Below are 19,670 nucleotides of genomic sequence, written 5' to 3'. Positions count from 1 at the left end.
TGGACAAAATAATCTTGTTGGAGTGATTCCTTATCAACTTGGGAATCTCTCCATGTTGCACACTTTGCGACTTGGTGGTTATGATTCTAACCTCACAGTAGCCGACAAAAACAATGATGAGGCAGAGTGGATATCAAAGCTCTCTTTGTTAACAAATCTTGAGTTGAGTTATGTGAGTGATGTTGGTAATTCTCAGGTGTGGCTGCACATGATGGTAAACTTGTGCCAACACTAACAGAATTGAGACTCAGCGGATGTGGCATTTCTTATGCCCATAGCCTTCCTCTTTTACTTCTCCTTCCAACTATTCTTCTTCTCTTGTCACCCTTGATCTCTCTTAATAACTTGAACTCATCATTATTTCAATGGCCCTTCAACTTTAGCTCCAGCCTTCAACAGCTTTATCTAAGAAATTGCAGTCTTTCATCTCATAATCTCTATTATTTATCTTCCCATTTTCATTTTCCTTCTCTCCTTGTTCTTGATCTCTCTTATAATAAATTGATGTCAGTAATGACGTTGAACTTTGGCTCCAATCTTCAAGAGCTTTATTTGGAAAATTGTAGCCTTTCATCAAATAATATTATCTTCACATCTTTCAATCCTAACCTTACTTCTCTTGTCCTTCTTGATCTCTCTGATAATCATTTGAAATCATCAGCCATATTCTATTGGATTTCCAACTTCACTTTCAATCTTCATGAACTGCACCTCGGTGACAATTCACTCAACGGTTCCATTCCAAATGGTTTTGGAAACACAATGAAGTCTCTTGAAGTTCTTGATCTCTCCTATAATAATCTCCAAGGTGAAATCCCAACATCACTAGGAAATATATGCACATTGCAGAGCTTAACACTTGTCGACAATAACTTCAGTGGGGACCTCGCGGGATTCATTTCTAATATATCATGGTGCAATAGACATTCATTACAGAGTCTGGATTTAGCAAGAAATCGATTGACGGGCATGTTACCAAATCTTTTGGGTTTTTCCTTTTTGCAAGATCTGTCTCTCTCTGATAACCAATTAGAAGGAAAAATACCTGAAAGCATTGGATTGATGTCTCAATTGGTAGGATTGTATTTAGATGGGAACAATTTGGGAGGTGTAATCACCGAATCTCATTTCAAAAATCTTTCTAATTTGGTGAGCTTATCATTGTCTGGCAATCCATTGACCTTGAACATTAGCGCCAGTTGGATTCCCCCTTCTCAGTTACTACTTATGGAGATGGCTTCTTGCAAGATAGGTCCTAATTTTCCAAACTGGCTTCGTAATCAACATCATTTATCCACTTTGGATATTTCTGATGGCGGGCTTTCAGGATCTATCCCAGAATGGTTTTGGCCACTATTGAAAAATATAGATCACGTGAATATCTCATTCAACAACTTTTCTGGTGAAATCCCAAACTTGCCACTCAAGCTTTATCAAGGCGCACAAATAATTTTGACTTCAAACAACTTTAAAGGTGCACCTCCATCATTTCTTTCAAAAGTGTCAGAACTTTATCTTTCTAAAAATAAATTCTCAAATTTGATTCAACTTGTATGTGGCCAAACTGAAGGTGGGGGCATTGTCATTTTAGACCTCTCAAACAATCAACTAACAGGGCATCTACCTAAGTGTTGGAGCCAACAAAACACGTTAAAATTTGTTGACATGAGCAATAATAATTTGTCAGGAGAGATCCCATCCTCTATAGGAAGCCTTGTTAATATGGAGGCTATGGTTTTAAGAAACAATAGCTTGACTGGAGAACTTCCTTTGTCTTTGGCCAATTGCTCCAAGTTAGTATTATTGGATGTGTCAGAAAATAAGTTGTCAGGACGAATACCTTCATGGATTGGGGTAAGCCTTGAACAATTGCAAATCCTAAGTTTACGGATGAATCATTTAAATGGAAGTCTACCCGTACATCTTTGCCACTTAACACAAATTCGACTCTTAGATCTCTCTCGTAATAACTTGTCCAATGAAGTTCCATCATGCCTTGAAAATTTTGCTGTTATGGCACAAGAGCATATCAATTTAAGCACAAGCTATCATTATTATATGACCAATAAAATAGGGCCTTATCAATACCTTGATGGTTTGGAATTCTATATAACATTGATGTGGAAAGGTGAGGATTACAAGTATATGAGGCCAGAACTCTTTCTTAGAAGCATTGATCTCTCTAGCAATGCTCTATCAGGAGAAATACCAAGAGAACTTGTGTCTTTGTTAGGATTGGTTTCCCTAAATCTATCAAGAAACCAGCTAAGTGGAGAGATACCTATAAATATTGGGAATCTAGAATCACTAGAATTTCTTGATATGTCAAACAATAAATTATCAGGCTCAATTCCTTCAAGCCTTGCTAATATTGATCGCCTCAGTGTATTAGACTTGTCAAACAATCATCTCTGTGGAAAAATCCCAACAGGAACACAGTTGCAGAGCTTTAATGCCTCATCTTATGAAGGAAACCTTGATCTTTGTGGATCACCACTCAACACGATGTGCCCAGAGGATAATACACCTCCACCTCAAGAAGCGAATCACAATGAAGAAGAAGAGGCCTCATTGTTCTCTCAAGAATTTTACTTGAGCATTGGATTGGGATTTGTTGTTGGATTCTGGGCCGTTGTAGGACCGTTGCTCTTCAACCGAACTTGGAGACAAGTCTATTATCGATTTATGAACACAGTAACAGACAAAGTCCATGTCATTCTCGTAGTTTATGTGGTTAAATACCTCACCATCAGAGACTAGCAACAAGGTAATGATTTATATTTTTCTCTTGTTGTTCTTCCTCCCATTCAACACTTATGATAACCATGTGATGGTAAATTACTAGAGTCTATGTTAATATAGACAAACATTTTAAAATGGTAATGATGTTCAAATAAAAATCAAACTCAGACGTTGTATGAGTATTAGGCTTTTGACTAACTTATGGGAAAACTAAGATAATAAAAATCAATATTATCTATGTAATTACTTGGGAATGCTTGACATGCTACTTTGTTTTTTACAGGATCTGTTTGCCCTACAGTTTGGCATTGGATGTAGTCATAATCCAAGTAATGATGGTTTGTTGCACTGATTTATGTTATGATTTGAAATATATTGTACTTATGATAATGTTCTCTACTAGCATTTCATCGAACTAGTTATGTTCTTCTTATTGCCCTTTAAATATTTTCTGTTGCATGCTAACTGGGGATATATATATATATATATATATATATAACTCCAGCATAACATTATAAGTTTCGAAATGATATTCCTTTTGAATTATCTATCTATTGGCTTTGTATTGATATGGCCATGTGGTATTGACCAAATAATTCTGCGGAGGAAGAAAATATGAGGTCCTTAATGTCATGAATTAGAACTTACATATTGGGTTGATTGAGTTGTGACAAGGCATTGAAGACTGATACCTTTGATCGCTGAACAAATCGGTGTGTACAAAGGAAGGTCTTGTCCAACAGTTTTAAAACTTTTTGAGGGACGAATATCCAGAACAATGAAGTTAAATATTTCAAAGCTATTATTTTTTGATGTGCAGATTGTTCTGCGTGAGTTCTCTTTTGTATTTGAGATACTCTTCCTCTGCTTAAATCGCATAATATTGAAGAGAAAAGTTTTAAAACTTGGGATCTAGACATGTTAGACAACCTTGTATTTTTAGCTTTAGGAAGCTTACAGAAAACAACAATAAAAAGTAGTATAGATAAACAGAGTCAATGTTTGGATTGCTTTGTATGTTATAATAATTACCCCCTATGATAAATATCCCTTGCTTTGTGCTTGGGGACTGGACGTAGGACATATTGGTCTAAACCAGGATAAATGATCGTGCTCCCTCTGTCTCTCTTCACTTGTTTTATTTGTTATTTTTAAAATTATATTTAAGGATAACCTCATATTTCATAGAAATTTAACCATGCAAAGTCATAGAAATAAAGAAAAATATTTTTTGACATAATTAAACTTTTTCTTAGATTTCTAGGTTCACACAACTCAAGAGATGATACTCGAATGCTTGTTCTTTAAGAATATTTCTCAAAAATACACTAGTTCGACTCTTAAGTAAAAATAACTTCATAAAGCAATTATTAATTTTAAAAAGTAGTGTGATTTTTCTTAACATTTGTAAACTTAAAAAATAGCCATTTTTTAAAAAAAATGTTTAACACTAATACTACAATCAAAGATTGGATTGTTGAGCACGATGGCGTCGTGTGATTCATGTAGCCGACCCCACCTAGTGGGATAAGGTTTGTTGTTGTTGTTGTTGTTGTTGACTACAATCAAAGAGATTTAGTGAAATTACTCAAATCTGCATTCACACCTAGTAAACCCAAAACCTATGATATAAGCATTGATTCTAATATAATAGGGTCATCATCAATATATCAAAAAACAAAATTTATGGCAAGTTTTGTTATTCACACTCATTCATAAAACATTAAATAACATTAATTCAACAATAATTATTTTTGGTACGGGCAATTTGAAACATTTTCTCAAAAGAGAGCCACACACTTCATTTTTTACTACTTTGAGGTATAAAATCCACGCCTCAAGGTACTTGGTTCTCAACAATTTAATAACAACTAAGATTGTGCGAGCACAGTGCTTTTATATAGGAAAAGAAAAGGATGGAGCCCACAAACATAGAAAGGATTGTGATTGTGGGATTCTCCATGCAATTTTGGTTTCTTCTGCGCAAGGCAAGCCTTTGGAGTTTCAGAATTGGAAGTAGAACACCCTGCACTTATATAAATATTTAAAATAGTACTTATGATTTTTAATATAAATATTAGAAATAGATAACTAATTTTAAATATTAAAAAAATTAATTAAGTTATTTATTAATAAATATTATTTTTAAAATATTTTATTAATCATGTGTATTAAAATGAAAACCATTTAACCTATGTAATTTTCAAAAAATAAATAAATGCAGGAAATAAATTAATTGAATTTTTATATTTAAGATTAGAGATACAGTATTATATTGTACTCCTCATGTCCTTAATATAAAATCTAATTATTGAGTATATCTTATTCCTAAATATAAGATCTATTCCTCATATTTATCATTTTTTCCTAAATTACCCCTATTGATGTTCTCTTAATTATAATCAAGTAAAAGAGGGAGGGAGGATATTAAAAAAGATGATTATGGTGTTTTAGAAAAAACATATCCTATTTCTTATAATTAACTAACTTACCTAACTTCTTTAATCTAATCAAATTAATTAAATATTTTATATTAAGGATCGTTTTTTTAAGCTGATTGCATCATTCTAAACTTTTCTTTTCCTCCTGTATTGAGAATTTTACTCACTTTTTCACTACCCACTCCTCAAATATCGTACCAAATTCTCCGGGTCCTTCTTATTATCTGTATCGAGAATTTTACACGCATTTTCGCTGCCTACTCCTCAAATATTGTACCAAATTCTCCGGGTCCTTATTATTATTATTATTATTATTATTATTATTATTATTTCCTTCATTATTTTTTAAGAAAATCGCATACAAGGACCTGTTCAACAAAATTGTTACCATTTACTTATCAATTATTATCAAAACCAATACTAATATTGTAATGGGTCCTTGTTTATAATTTTTCTATTTTTGAGGTCATTTTTACAATTTTTTCTTATTTTTGTCCCCAACAATTTCCCACATTATTATTTACTTACATTCGTAACCTCTTTTTTTTCCGTGGAAATAACCTTTTTATTTTATATTACACGCCTTTTTAAAGTTTCATTTTTGGACAAAAATACGTATTTATTGCTTAATTTACCCATCTTGGGCCTCGTATTTTCATCTATTGGGATATTTGCACCATTATCTGTATCGTTAAGTCGATTAATTTAATCAAAAAAGGCATAGATTAAATAAGAAATTAATAATACTTAAAATTATTATTTAACAATTATTTTTATTTTTTGGAAAATCAATTTTCTCCCACCATATCTACAATATTCATTTTCCTGTGATTAAATTTCTTTCCTCATTTTAATAATAATGATGATGATGATGATGATGATAATGATAACATTGAAAATAAAGCGTAGCTAACTATTTCCCAACGAAAAGATATGAACCGTTGGGTAAGGTAGCTTGAAACGGACTGGAGGTATTATTTAATTTAATAAATTTAAAGTGAGGAAAAAGCTATTGGCTGGGAGGAAGACTTATAGTTTCACGTCTTTATCAAACTTACAAATATTATTTTTATTATTACTCCTTTTCTGATGAGATGATAAATGTAAAAAAATAAGTAAAGAAATACCAAAATCTATAATTTTCTTCAGGTTATCTGTTGCTGTATCATAAATGATTGTCGTTTTAAACATTTAACATTATCCAAACGCCACATTTTGGACTGAACATTCTCTGTATTCTCATTGTAAAATTTAAACATTTAAATTAAAATTATTTATCTTGTGTGCCTGTTGTGTGTTCTCATTGTAAAAACTACTTTTAAAGACAAATTAAAGATGACAATGATGATCATAAATCGAAAGATAAGAATAACCACCAAGGAAGCTATCCTAAATTAGCTCTGGTAATACTTAAATCCAGTCTAGCAGTCTGATACTAGAAAATTAAATTAAAAAACATGTAAATAAACAAAAATAAAATAAAACTGAAACCATTTAAATATAATCAAAATAATAATTCAGACGTGATCCCAAGCGTTTCCCAAGAAAAATTGAAGCCAGTGCCCAGTTAGATGAATGTTGGGTTGATCTTTGGTAATTGAACTCAAACGATTTAAAATCCGACGTAAGATAATTCATTGTTTAATATGATGGATTTGGATTTTTCAATTGAGAGACATTACCTCTGATTCTTAATATGAGAGTTAGTTGACTAATTTAAGTAAATTAAAAAAACTAATTAAGTTAGTCACTTGTAATAAATATGTGTTATCTTTTTTAAAATATCTTTACTAATCAAGTATATTGGTTAGAACTATTATTATTATAAGGATTACTTTGAAAAAAATAGACAAATATAAAAGACAAAATAAATTAGAGTCTTATAATTAAAACCAAAATAAAAATCAAATGAGTTTTTATATTAAAAATAAGAGGCAGTATTAATTATTAAATCATGATATAATGATATTGAAATAAAGGCCACTGTGCTTCTCCTCAACATCATCAAATCACAGGTGATTTGAGAGTATTTTATCGGCTATATAATTAATATAAAAACTAAATTTGAGTAGATTAAAGATGTTAATTAAATTAATTAATATGATATTTTTTTCTAAAATACTCTAAGTATCTTTCTTAATCCTTTCCTTCTTTCCTACTTGGTTATTATTAGAAAAATATCAATGGGGTTATTTAAAAAAAATTAATAAATATGTAAAATAAGTTTTATATATAAGATCAAACATCAACTCTCTAATTAAATTCTATATTAAGAATTAGAGGAGTATTATATAAATGTATTTTATGAAAAATATAATTCATTTGATTCTTAACATAAGAAGCACTTAACTAATTTAAGTATATTATAAAAAATGTGATATGATCACCTTAAAATAACTTACATTATACTCCCTCCGTTCCTTATTATAAGAGACATTTGATACTTATGGTATGTTCCCATATATAAGAGACACTTAAAAGTTGTCTCTAGTTTTTTGTATTGATTTCCTATTTTACCCCTATTTATTTTATCTCCAACTCATACTCTCTCTCCCTCCCACTTTTCTTTCTTTTATTAATTTAATTGTTCTCTCTCATACTCTCTCTCCTTATTAATAGGGGCATTATTGGAAAAAATATTATACTTTTTACACATTAATTATCCTCAACTAATTTTAACTGTTTTTTTTATCAACGTAATTTAGTTATTTGTCTCTTATAATAAGAAACGGAGGGAGTATAATATTATGTATCATTTTATAAATTATCAACTAAGTTAGCTTGGAAAAAATTATAAATATATGAGGTAAGATAAATTAACGTCCAGCCCTATTAGTAACAGTGGATGAAGCAATGTAGCTAAAGACATCGGGTTTTAAGAAAAAATAATTTAATATCAAAATTATTCTTTGATGAGAAAATCAAACTCAGATATATTTTAATTGGGCGACGGGATGTGCCTAAGATTAGAAAGTGATGGTATTTTAATTATTAATGCTTTAAACCAAAGCTACTATGCCCTTAATATTCTCCCTATGGTCCTTTACTGCCTCTTATATTGTTCATCATTTGCCAAGCTGCACGGTCTAAGGGCCACCACCAGTATCTTATTTGGTCCCAATCACTCCTTCCAATTAACCCTCCGAATTATATAATATTAAACCATCTAATTAAAGAGATACTCAAATCAATAATGTATCATGTAAAAATTATTTTTTCACTTTAAATTAGCTTAAAAATTAGTACTAATTATATCTACAATTGTTACTTTTGGAGACAAGTATGCACTAATTGTACTTGAAAAAGTTAGTATTATAACAAATATTTAGGAAAAAAAAGTAAAATTTAAGACCTGTTTAAAATAGAAAAAATAGTAGTCTCTCAAAATTAGATAAGTCCTTTTTCCTTTTATTAGAAATAGTGGGTAACTCTAATAGCAGTTTACACAGTGTGCGCGCGCACGCTATTAATCATCCTTTTAGCTTATGCTTTGAATTATATGGAGGTAAAATTATGGATATTGGGTTGAAAAGAATTTAAAGTTCGAGAATTAAATTAGAATCAAATTAGTTAATCTCTCTTATAAAAATATAATATTTTTATTACTACTTCTTTTAAATATTTAATTAAATCATGAAAAAAATTAAATATAGAGATGATACTAACTTTTTCTAAACTGTAACCAAAATTAATTATTAATAAGAAATTAAGTAGATATTACATATATAAATAGAAAAATTATAATCATTTTTTTAAAAAAAATTAATTACTTTAAACTTTATTAAGAATCGAGGAGTTATAAAGAATAACAACATTCATGCTGATAACTTGTGATTTCAATTTTTTAGAAATTAAATTTATTATTTAAAATTTCATAGTAATTCTCTCTTTGTTAAAAACCGTTAACCTGCTCCGCTCAAATTACTAAAACTACCCTTCCTTTGTTGTCCCCTGCGTGCCTACGTGCTTCCATCCCCAGCATTTATTAATTTAACAAAAAACTGCCGTTGGGTTTCAAAAATCTTTTATCATTTTCAGCGAAAATAGGAATTCGGTCTTCGTCCACAGTCTTTCTGTCTTTCTCTTTCATTCCATCTTTGGGACGGATGTGAAAAGAAATTCACACTACAGGGATCAAAATTGAGAATTAAGTAGAAGTCGCAAAACAAAAATTATATTTTTCTCCTCACTTCAATTCATGATTTTGGGGGTGTTTGGATGAGGCAAAACCATGGTTTGCAGAATAGTTTTTGGAGAATAGATTCTGGAGAGAATAGATTTTGAAAGAATAGATTTTCTGAAAAAGTGATTCTGATAAAGTGAGAGTGTTTGGATAATTAATGTCAGAAGTGCTTTTTGATATGTGAAAATTACTAAAAATGACATAAGTTTAAATGATAATTACATATAAGATATATTTCATAATATATGTTTATTTTAAGTAATAAATTTATTAATAATATATATTTTGGCAACATAATAAATAAGTTATAAATAATATAAATAATAAAAAATTTGTGTGTATATATAGTAATAAAATAAATAAATATGTTTTTAGGAAAATGATATTTTGCCAAAGAAAATATTATTATTTCTTAAAGATTTGAAAGATGAAATCTGATAATTTTGTTTCACAAAATTAAATAACCACACAAAAAAATTTCATATTAATTGTGTTAATAATAGAGGTTGCAACGAAATATATTTGTTCAAGTAGGTTTTTTTAACAACACATTACATTGTCTGAAAAGAAAAGAGAAAATAAAAAGGACATAACTATTCTTGTATGTAGTGAACAATTTGATCTCTTATGGAGTCACGAAGTCGAGCCATGTGAGATGAAGAATCTACTGATGAAGGTATATGTGAAGATCCAACTCCATCATCATCATTTTCTTTTGCATAAGAACCTTCTTGTTCAAACTGAATGAAACCAGGATCAGAAATGGATGTTGATCTAATGAAGTTATGTATGGCCATCGTTGCACAAACAATTTGAACCTGTGTTGAAAAGTCATAGCTCGGTATGTTTTCTAAAATTGCAAACTTACTCTTCCAAACTCCAAAAGTTCTTTCGATAGTGCTCCGTAGACTTGAGTGCAAATAATTGAACGCCTCATTGTCATTTTCAAGTGCAGATGACCTTTGGAAATCAGGGAGATGGTAGCGTTCACGTCTGTAGGGACCAAGGTATCCCATGGGCGTCGGATAGCCAGCATCCACCAAATAATATTTGCCTACATGAAATATATGACTGGTGTCAATAAAATTTTTTTCCTAACAGTTAAGCATAAATAAATTGTAGGAATTTAAAATATACCTTGAGGCGGATGAGGAAAGTTCATGGAAGGAGTTGTGAGGGCGTGGTCAAATATACGAGCATCATGCGCACTACCTTCCCATCCGGCCAATACAAAAGTGAAGCACATGTCCCAATCGCAAACGGCCATTACATTTTGCGTCACTCTTCCTTTTCGGTTAATAAATTTTGTTTGCTCAGTTGCATCAACAATGCATGAAATATGTGTTCCATCAATTGCTCCAATAGCATGTTTGAAAAAGGGCCAGTATCGACCACTGGGCCGTATTTTTGTATGCAAATGCTGAAACATTGGATCTTTTGGTTTGATGTTGGTCATAGCAAGTCTACAGCATGCCAGTAAGACATTATGAAAATGTCTACTAATTGTCTCCCCTGAATGCTGAAATCTTTCTTGCTGCATCCTACTACTAAACGCATGGCCAACAGTATTTAAAACATTGCAACCATTTCATGTATCCCAACATTTCTAGTTTCCCTTAGACCGTGTTGTTGCAATTCTATGCAAAGACTAAAGAACACTTCTCTTTCCATCCTAAACATGTTATAACAACGAGTGGAATGGCCTTGTAAAACGTCCCTTACCCATGCCTTGCCTGTATAAATACTTGTATGCTGGGGCTCTTTACACAAATGAAGAGAAGCGTATCCACCAACCGCAACTGCAACTTGATTAACCCGTTTGTTCCGTCGTTTACGATACTTTTCCGCAATTTTAATTTCATCAGCCATTTTTTGTCTTGTCCTGTGCACATAGACATAAAATTCAGAAACCCTGATATGAAATTACTTAACATTTAACAAGAAAATAAGTTGTTTAATTCCTACAGAAATTCAGTAGTCACATAATACAATAGTCTGGTTACATCATTCCTAAAAATAGATACAAATTATCATAGTCATCTTTTAAGCAACACAAATGAAGTCTCAATCCTTAGTTGCATGCTTCAAGAAGATCAGTAGTTTTTCCCTCTTGTTCTTCAGAGCCACATACATCTCCCTTGCAGCTGGCTTGTCCATAAGGAGTGTTGTGCACCGGCCAAACAGATCAGGATCATCAACAATTTCATCAACTTCATTAAGGTGCTCCATGACTCCCGCAATTGACGTCTCATAAGCACGTGCTTCTTCTTCTAACTTCCTAGCACGTGCTTCTGAAATCTCTTCATGTTCACGCTGAGAATCATTTTCATTTGCTTGAGCTATCCTGCTTAGTGCATCGCTATTTTCATAGTGGTAGTAGGTTTCTTCTTCATGGATTCACCCACCCTTTTTCTAACCCCTAATGAGCTACTAGGTCGACTGCCACCTGTGCTTCTACCCCCACGAATGGTTTCCTGTCTCATTCCAGTGTTGCCTCTACTTCCTCCACTATTGTCATTGAATGTGACTAAATTAAACTCCCCGCTTATGCCAGTTGGTGCCCCCAAAATTTCATCATTATCTCCAGATCCTTCTTCCATATCATCTTTAGGAACTCCTTCGCTTGGAAGTGTCATGGAAGAAGGTGCCCATGACTGTGGTCCAGTTGCAACTACAGACCCAAAGAGTTGAGTCAATTCAGCCCGAAATTGAAGCCCCTTTCTCTAAATTTCTCATAGCCTGGAACTTCCTGCGCATTCAACACCAAAAATATTATACATTATACAAAAAAGGTTAACATGGGAGAAAATACAAGTTCAAATAAAGTTAAATGATTACCACTATTTTCTTCTCCCACCAATCATCAGGGGCACTAACAGTATTCCTTTCGGCATCCCACCCTAAACCTGTCTCACGGAGCAGCCTATCCCATAACTGCCATTCCTTTCGCAAGGTATCAAATTTGTTCTTTAATTGGATTCTCATATAAACCCTCCCAGTCTTTGTAGTAAAGTTCTCCTCAATACTTGTCCAAGCAAGCTTTGTCATGCTAGTTCCTCTTCTTCCCCCTCTTTCAACTTCTTCAATACACAGGTCAATAAAGATCTTTGTGGCTCTTATATCCCATGAAGCCTTGCTATTTTTTTTATTCATTATGCTATCAACCAATTACAACAGTTCAGTCATGACAAGTTCAACCCAAAAAGCATACCATTCAGTCCAGGAGATATGATATAACAGGTATAGTTTTTAATAAGTATAGCCACATGTTCTTTTTTTCTAGCAAAATGAGGTCTCATTAATAATTGACATCGCAAAATTAATGATGACTTTTTTCCCCATCATTTCAGGGAGTTCTTTTCGGTTAACTGACCAAAATTTGTGTTCAACCACTAATTATACTGTTGGTTAACTGACCAAAATTTGAAACATAGAAATTGGTTAACTCATTTGTAGGATTTCGATTACAGAAATAAAAATAATTTCATCAGCACAAGCACCCATAATCTAACCATATACACATAGAATGATCGACTGGTCTGTCTCCAAAGCACAACATACAAATATGGGAAAAAAGACACATACACGAAACCGAGATCCAGCTACCAGAATTGCAGAACAAACAGCCACACACGACAGAACGAAACCAGCATCCAAATATATGACAGTCAGCCCGAAATTAACAGCTGGGGGGAAACAAAATGAAGCCACCAATGATCCAAACTTATCTGTGAAACCACTGCTGTGTGGGGGGGAAAAATCGACCGGAGGTAATTTCAAACCACCGCAGATGAGGTGTGCACATATATATTACAGATTGAAATGAGACGTGAAAATCCACTGGGGAGAAAATAAGCGATCGGAGGTAATTTCAAAGCACCACAGACCACATATATATTACAGATCGAAATGAGAGGCGAAAATCAACCGTGGAAAAAAAATCGACCGAAATTTGGAAGATCGACCAGAGAATGCATAACTGGGGTTCGCGGAGGCAGCTTATCAGAGTTCAGGATATGAGAGATGGAACCGAGCAAGGCGACCTGAGACGGACTGATAGCGAAGAGATCAGAACTGGATGGCTCCGATCAGCCAAACCCAATGCACGGTGATGTCCTGGAAAGCCGAGAAAGACGTCGTCGGCACTGATATTCCTGAGGGATGGGAAGATCTCACCGACGACACAGGACCGGAAGTGGCAGAATGGGTGGCTTTTTTCCTCCGATTCTTCTCCAGTCAGAAACAGAGCAGCTTGAGATCTTCAAGTGAACTGAACGGAGAGGGCGACGACGATGAATGGGAGAGAAGAGGCGGAAGAAAGGGTTGAATGGATCTTCACCGTGAGCTGAATGCAGAGTACCCCGCGTGCTTGTTCCCTTTACTATGAGCTGAATGAACCGTTGAGCCAATAATTGTCCCTCAGAAACTTCCCCCGCCTGCTTATCTAGAACAGAGGTTTTGTTGGGCAAAACCAAGGTTTTGCCCGAAACCTTGGTTTTAAAAAAAATGGGGGTGTTTGGCAAATTTTTTGCCAAACCATGGTTTGGTTAAACCATGGTTTGGCAAAAAAGCCAAACACCCCCTTCATCTCTCACACTTAGGTTAGTTTCTGCTTTTCCATATTTATTTGTTGTGTTTTTAATATTTTCTTCTGTCCTCGTCTTTGACTAGTTGTATTCTTGCATTCTCATTCTCTCTCCGCTGTCTCCTCTTCTCCCTTAGTCCCTTCGCCAGTTCGCCGACGCTGGAGCATGCATTACTCACCAGAATACTTTTCTGCAACCTCTATTCTGTTGTAGACCACCAGAACGTGTCTAATAAGCAGCTTCTTGCCTGTCAAAGAGTTGGGTTTCTTTTCTGGACCATCCCAGTTCATGTGTGGGAGAAGTTTCTGCTCTGACTTGATTTTGTCAATGGAGTTTCTGGACATGTGGTTTCCGTGAGAAGGAATAGATCGACGGAGCTTCGTGCATTCTTGAGAGTGAAGAAGAAGCTGGTTTTGTTTGTGAGGAAGAGCGAAGTTTGGGTGTGGATGGTAGCGTAGGGAAGAGGCTGGACTTGTTGCTTATGACGACCGGAGCTCCATCCAGCGATCGGAGAGGGTGGTGGTGTTTCTGTGAATCTTTCACATGGAATGGCAGATCTTGCTAGCTACGGGAATGCCCACTGTGACTTAGAGCAGGTCTCTCTCTCTCTGTCTCTGTGTGTGTGTGTGTGTCACAAACTTAATGTGATGCGTTATAATTTCTGCTTTAGTTCTTGTAAATATTGCAGCTTGCTTGGAGTATTTGTTATTTGGTTTGTTTTAATACAATATAGTAATTGGGTTTCTTGTTGAAGGTAGGTTCCCTGGCCAAAAATATTATGATCAGTGTGTCTTCCGTTGTTTGGACACTGAGGGAAGTTGGAATTGCTGCTAACTCTAGTTGAAAGACTGGAGGAGTAAAGGCCAAAATGAAAATATGGGGGAATACATATTGATTTTTTTTTTTTGTTTCTTAATGGATGATCAGTAAAATTTCAAGTAGTTCTATTTATAATGAAAGTTCGCACCCTTTTGAATGAGAAGGGTTGATTGAATGATCTCATCCTTTATCACTACTATTGAACATGAGGAGTCTCATAAGATATGATGGGACTGACATTTGTGTTCCAATGGGATGCTTCAGCATGTATTGTGAGTAACTTTGGTTCTGAATTGTTAATGGCTTATTCTTTAAAAGAATAGATATCCTTGGATGCCATTTTCTAATGATAAAATTTCTCTGATTATCTTTTTCTACCAAAAAAACAAACTGTATATTCACTGGCATGTCAATTGGATAGTTCTTTTGTGTGATTATTTTTAGCATCTTTGATAAACATACAAAAATTGCATCTTTCAATATCTTGTAGACTATTTTGCTGTCATTACCTGTTACTTCTGCTTACTTCAGGCATTGATCCCTCTTAAAAGGGTGCCCAACTGCTTAAATATAGCTGGAAAGGAAAGCCCAAGTTTTATCCGTTCAGGCTTTCCAATGTAAGCTGGCTCATAACTGAAAGCTCATGTTGGAATCGTGTTATTGAATACTCAAATGTTCTACTTAATTAAGTGCCCTCTTGGACAACAATCAAGATAGCTACTCTTTTGTGCTTTTTGATATTGATGAGTGATGTGGTATGAGGTGACTTTCTGTTTGTGTATTCTATTGTGGCCTCTCATTGGATTTTCTTTGACTTTTTTTAGGCGGGGGATATGTTTATGAATGTCTTAATTATACTATGGATGATATTTAATGAATGTCTTGTTTGGGTTTTGTTACTTTGATGTAAGTAGCATTGCAAATCATGTCCCTATTTGATCCGATGACCACTTAGTTCAATTTTTTTGACCGGCACCATTTGGTTCAATTAGCAAGGGTTCAAACCAGCTTAAACATAGATCTTGAGACTGAGTCTTAGGAATGTAGCAGTGGTTATATTGATAGACTCTTGAACTTTTAGTACATTGTAACTTTTCTGTGTTTCTTGCATTATCACGCTTGTTTAAGTTCTTTACTTTTGTGCTTACTAAACTATCTGAAAACAACAGGATGAATCATCTTTAATCTGGATTTCAAGTAGTGGAGAAAGAAGATTGAATCTTTCTTCTGTCTTAAGAATTATTCCTGGACAAAGAACAGTGAGATCTCTAAAATTTTATCTTACATTATTCAAATGCCTCATCAGGTGTTGTTATTACTAGGTGATATTTGTAAACTGTTCCATAGATTCATTCGTCATTCTTTGGTTGCTTTTCCTCAATCTTCTGGCAGGCTATTTTTCAATGGTGTCTAAGTCCTGAGAAGAACTATCTGTCCTTTTCCCTTATTTATAACAACAGAAAATGGTCCCTTGATTTGGTTGGTGAAGAATTCTAAAATTTTTTGTACGATCACATCATTATCTATTTTCCATTTCCTCCACTTTTATCATTAATAGATTTCTTCCGCTCTTTACTGACTTGCGGAGATAAAGCTCTGATATCTTATGGCCAAGGTGGGTGGCCAAAAATTGATGGGTGGAGTGATGAGGGTCTCTATCTTGATGTAAATCCACCTTTGTGTAGTTCAATATCATTCTACTTGTGTCATGTCTCTTTTACCAAGAATTATAAGCTAGGGGAGAAGATAGATCTTTTTCTTGGAAATGATGGAGTATTCCACCATTTTCCCTGGGATTAAAGTCTTAGATGGACGAAGGGAGAGAACTTACTACTTTTGTGATGATTGGAAGAATTACTGTTTCCTTTAAGATACTGTCTTCATATTCTGAATTAACTTGTATTCTCTGAAAGGATGTATAGGACAGTTTGTCTCAAGCCAAGTGTTGTTCCCTTTCTTGTGCAATTCTTTGTCATGATTTATGAGCAATTGATTGTTCTGATTAGTCTCTTTTATCTTTTCTACAGTGATATGAATTTTTGTGACTCTAGATTGACTAATTACTTAAAATCTTACCAAATTACATGTATTTCTACTGGTGGCATTAGTCTGCCTATTGCTTCCATGTTGTAATAGATGGTAACCTATATATAATTCTTTGTGGCTGAATTACTTTCAGGATACCAGAGACTTGACATCAAGTTGTCGAAGCGAAAGTTTAGTTAGTACACTAGATATTAAATCTCCTGATGCTTCTGTGAATTCTAATACTAAGACTGCTTCATAGCCCTTCGGACTGTTGAAGTCTATCAATTCTGAAAGATCAAATTCACCATTAGACCCTTCAAATATGCAAGCAAGAGGATCTGGTTCAGATGCCCTTCAAGTTAGTGTTTCGAGTGCCCCCAGCACATGAAGTCATGGATCCGCACCAGATGACTGTGATGCTCTGGGTGATGTATACATATGGGGGGAGGTTACTACTGAGAATGTTATGGGAGTTGGTGTAGATAAAATTTTCAATCAGTTCAGTCCAAGGGTAGATGTGCTTTTGCCCTGGCCACTGGAGTCTAGTGTCATTTTAGATGTACATCATATAGCATGTGATGTTAAACATGCTGCACTAGTCACAAGGCAAGGTGAAGTATTTACTTGGGGCATAGAATCTGGAGGACGTCTAGGCCATGGTGTTGAGAAGAATGTGGTTCAACCTTGTCTAGTTGAAGTTTTAGCTACTACAACTGTTGATTTTGTTGCTTGTGGGGAGTTTCACACCTGCATTGTTATAGTGGCAGGAGAACTATATACTTGGGGTGACGGAACTCATAATACTGGACTTCTTGGTCATGGCACTGACGTAAGTCATTGGATCCCGAAACGAATTTTTAGGTCTACTAAAGGGACTTCATGTTGCTTTTGTCACTTGTGGTCCATGGGACACAGCGCCTTGACAACTTCAACTAGGCAACTCTTCACATTTGTTGTCTTGGGTCATGGAGATAGGGAGAATGTTTCATATCCTAGAGAAGTAAAATCATTGTTAGGGTTAAGAACAATAGCTGTTGCATGCGGAGTGTGGCAACTGCCGCTATTGTTGAGGTTATTGTGACACAATCATCTCTATGGAAATATCCCAATAGGAACACAGTTACAGAGCTTTAATGCCTCATCTTATGAAGGAATCCTTGATCTTTGCAGATTGCCACTCAACAAAATGTGCCCAGAATATAATACGTCTCCACCTTAAGTTGTTAGGACCAGTACCTTCATTTGGAATAAGCCTTGGACAGTTGGAAATTCTAAGCTTAATGATGAATCATTTATATGGAAATCTACCTGGGCATCTTTGCCACTTGACGTAAATTTGACTCCTTGGTCTCTCTCGTAATAACTTGTCTAATGAAATTCCATCTTGCCTTCAAAATTTTACTGTTATAGCACAAGAGCACATCAATTTAAGTAAGAGCTATCATTATTACACCATCAGTACAACACGGTATTATATTATCTTTGATAGTTTGGGATTCTATATAACATTGATGTGGAAAGGTGAGGATTACATGTTTATGAGGCCAAGATTCCTTCTTAAAAGCATTAATCTCTCTAACAATGCTCTATCAGGAAAAATATTTAAATACCAAGAGAATTACTGTTTTTGTTGGGATTGGCTTCCTGGAATTTGTCAAGTAACAAATTGAGTAGAAAAATACCCAAGGAGATCAGAAATCTTAAATCACTTGAATTTCTTCATTTGTCGAAAAATGATTTATTAGGGCTAATTCCTCCAAGTCTTGCTCATATTGATTGCCTCATTGTGTTAGATTTGTCAAACAATACTCTCCATAAAAAAATCCCAATAGGAACACAGTTACAGAGTTTTAATGCCTCATGTTATGAAGAAAATTTTGATCTTTGTGGATTGCTGCTTAGCAAAAAGTGCCCAAAAGATAAAACATTTTCACATGTCGAAGATAATCACAATGAAGAAGATGACTCACTATTCTCTCAAGAATTATATTTGAGCATGGGATTGGGATTTTTTGTTGGATTTTGGGTGTTTGCAGTCCCCTACTCTTCAACCATACTTGGAGACAAACCTATTGTAGGTTTCTAAGCAGAGTGACAAACAAAGTCCATGTCATGGTGGCAATTTATGTGGTGGGTGCCTTACCAGGAGAGACTAGTCAGAAGGTAACGTTTAATTTCTCTTGCTCTTTTTTATTCATTATGTTCTTATTTATATATTACCACGTGACAATAAAATAGTAAGAGTCAGAGTCAATGTAGACAAACATTTTAATTGGCAATGAGGTCCAGGTAAAAATCTTAATTCTTAATTGTATAAATATTTTTTGAGTATGATATTTTAGGCTCTTGACTAATTTATTATGGGAAAACTAAGATAACAACAATCAAGTAATCATATTTATGGAATTCTCTTAGCATGCTACTCTGTTTCTTGCAGGATCTGGTACTCCTTCAATTTGGCATTAGGATGAACTAATGTGCCAAGAAATGGTGGTTAGTTGGACAAATTTATATTATGCTTTGAAATATACTACGTCATATCATTTGTACTGCAAACTAAATATTATATTTAGAAACAGAGCTAGTACTTTATTTACAATTATGTTCATTACAAGAATTTCATATCAAATTGTGTGCTAAAGGGGAATAAGATAGCTTGATGCTGGTGGTATGGTTACCCTGTTTCCTGTGCTAAACCTGTTAGATAGCCTTGCATTTGGTTTTAGCAAAACTAAAAGTGGTCAAGACATACAAATCTAGTTAATAGTTTTAGTAATATGATCTCTATATATTTAGATTCCGTTTAATATTTCAAAAAAAGAAATGAGAGAAAAAATTTTAATAAGCTCAATTTAAAAAAAATAAAAAAGG

At 34.0% G+C, this 19,670-nt stretch overlaps 2 protein-coding genes across 2 annotated transcripts; one reads left to right on the top strand and one right to left on the bottom strand.

The window, feature by feature from the left end:
• The first annotated feature begins 513 nt into the window (after positions 1-513).
• Positions 514-2,760, top strand: LOC114728903 (receptor-like protein EIX2). Its single transcript, XM_028915862.1, has one exon. It carries the CDS (start codon positions 514-516, stop codon positions 2,758-2,760), a length of 2,247 nt encoding a protein of 748 aa, XP_028771695.1.
• Positions 2,761-11,430: 8,670 nt separating this feature from the next.
• On the bottom strand, positions 11,431-12,002 carry LOC114728892 (uncharacterized). The gene is made up of 2 exons (XM_028915853.1): positions 11,772-12,002; positions 11,431-11,679 (listed from the first exon to the last, which is right to left on the bottom strand). The coding sequence occupies exons 1-2, from the start codon at positions 12,000-12,002 to the stop codon at positions 11,431-11,433; spliced, it is 480 nt and encodes a 159-aa protein (XP_028771686.1).
• Between the last annotated feature and the right edge of the window lie 7,668 nt (positions 12,003-19,670).

This window comes from Neltuma alba, unplaced genomic scaffold (genome assembly GCF_004799145.2).
Source record: "Neltuma alba isolate B1F8T4 unplaced genomic scaffold, ASM479914v2 tig00002457_pilon, whole genome shotgun sequence".
Lineage (NCBI taxonomy): Eukaryota > Viridiplantae > Streptophyta > Magnoliopsida > Fabales > Fabaceae > Neltuma > Neltuma alba.
The sequence above is the reverse complement of the archived record's forward strand: the minus strand, read 5'-3'. Positions and strand labels throughout refer to the sequence as shown.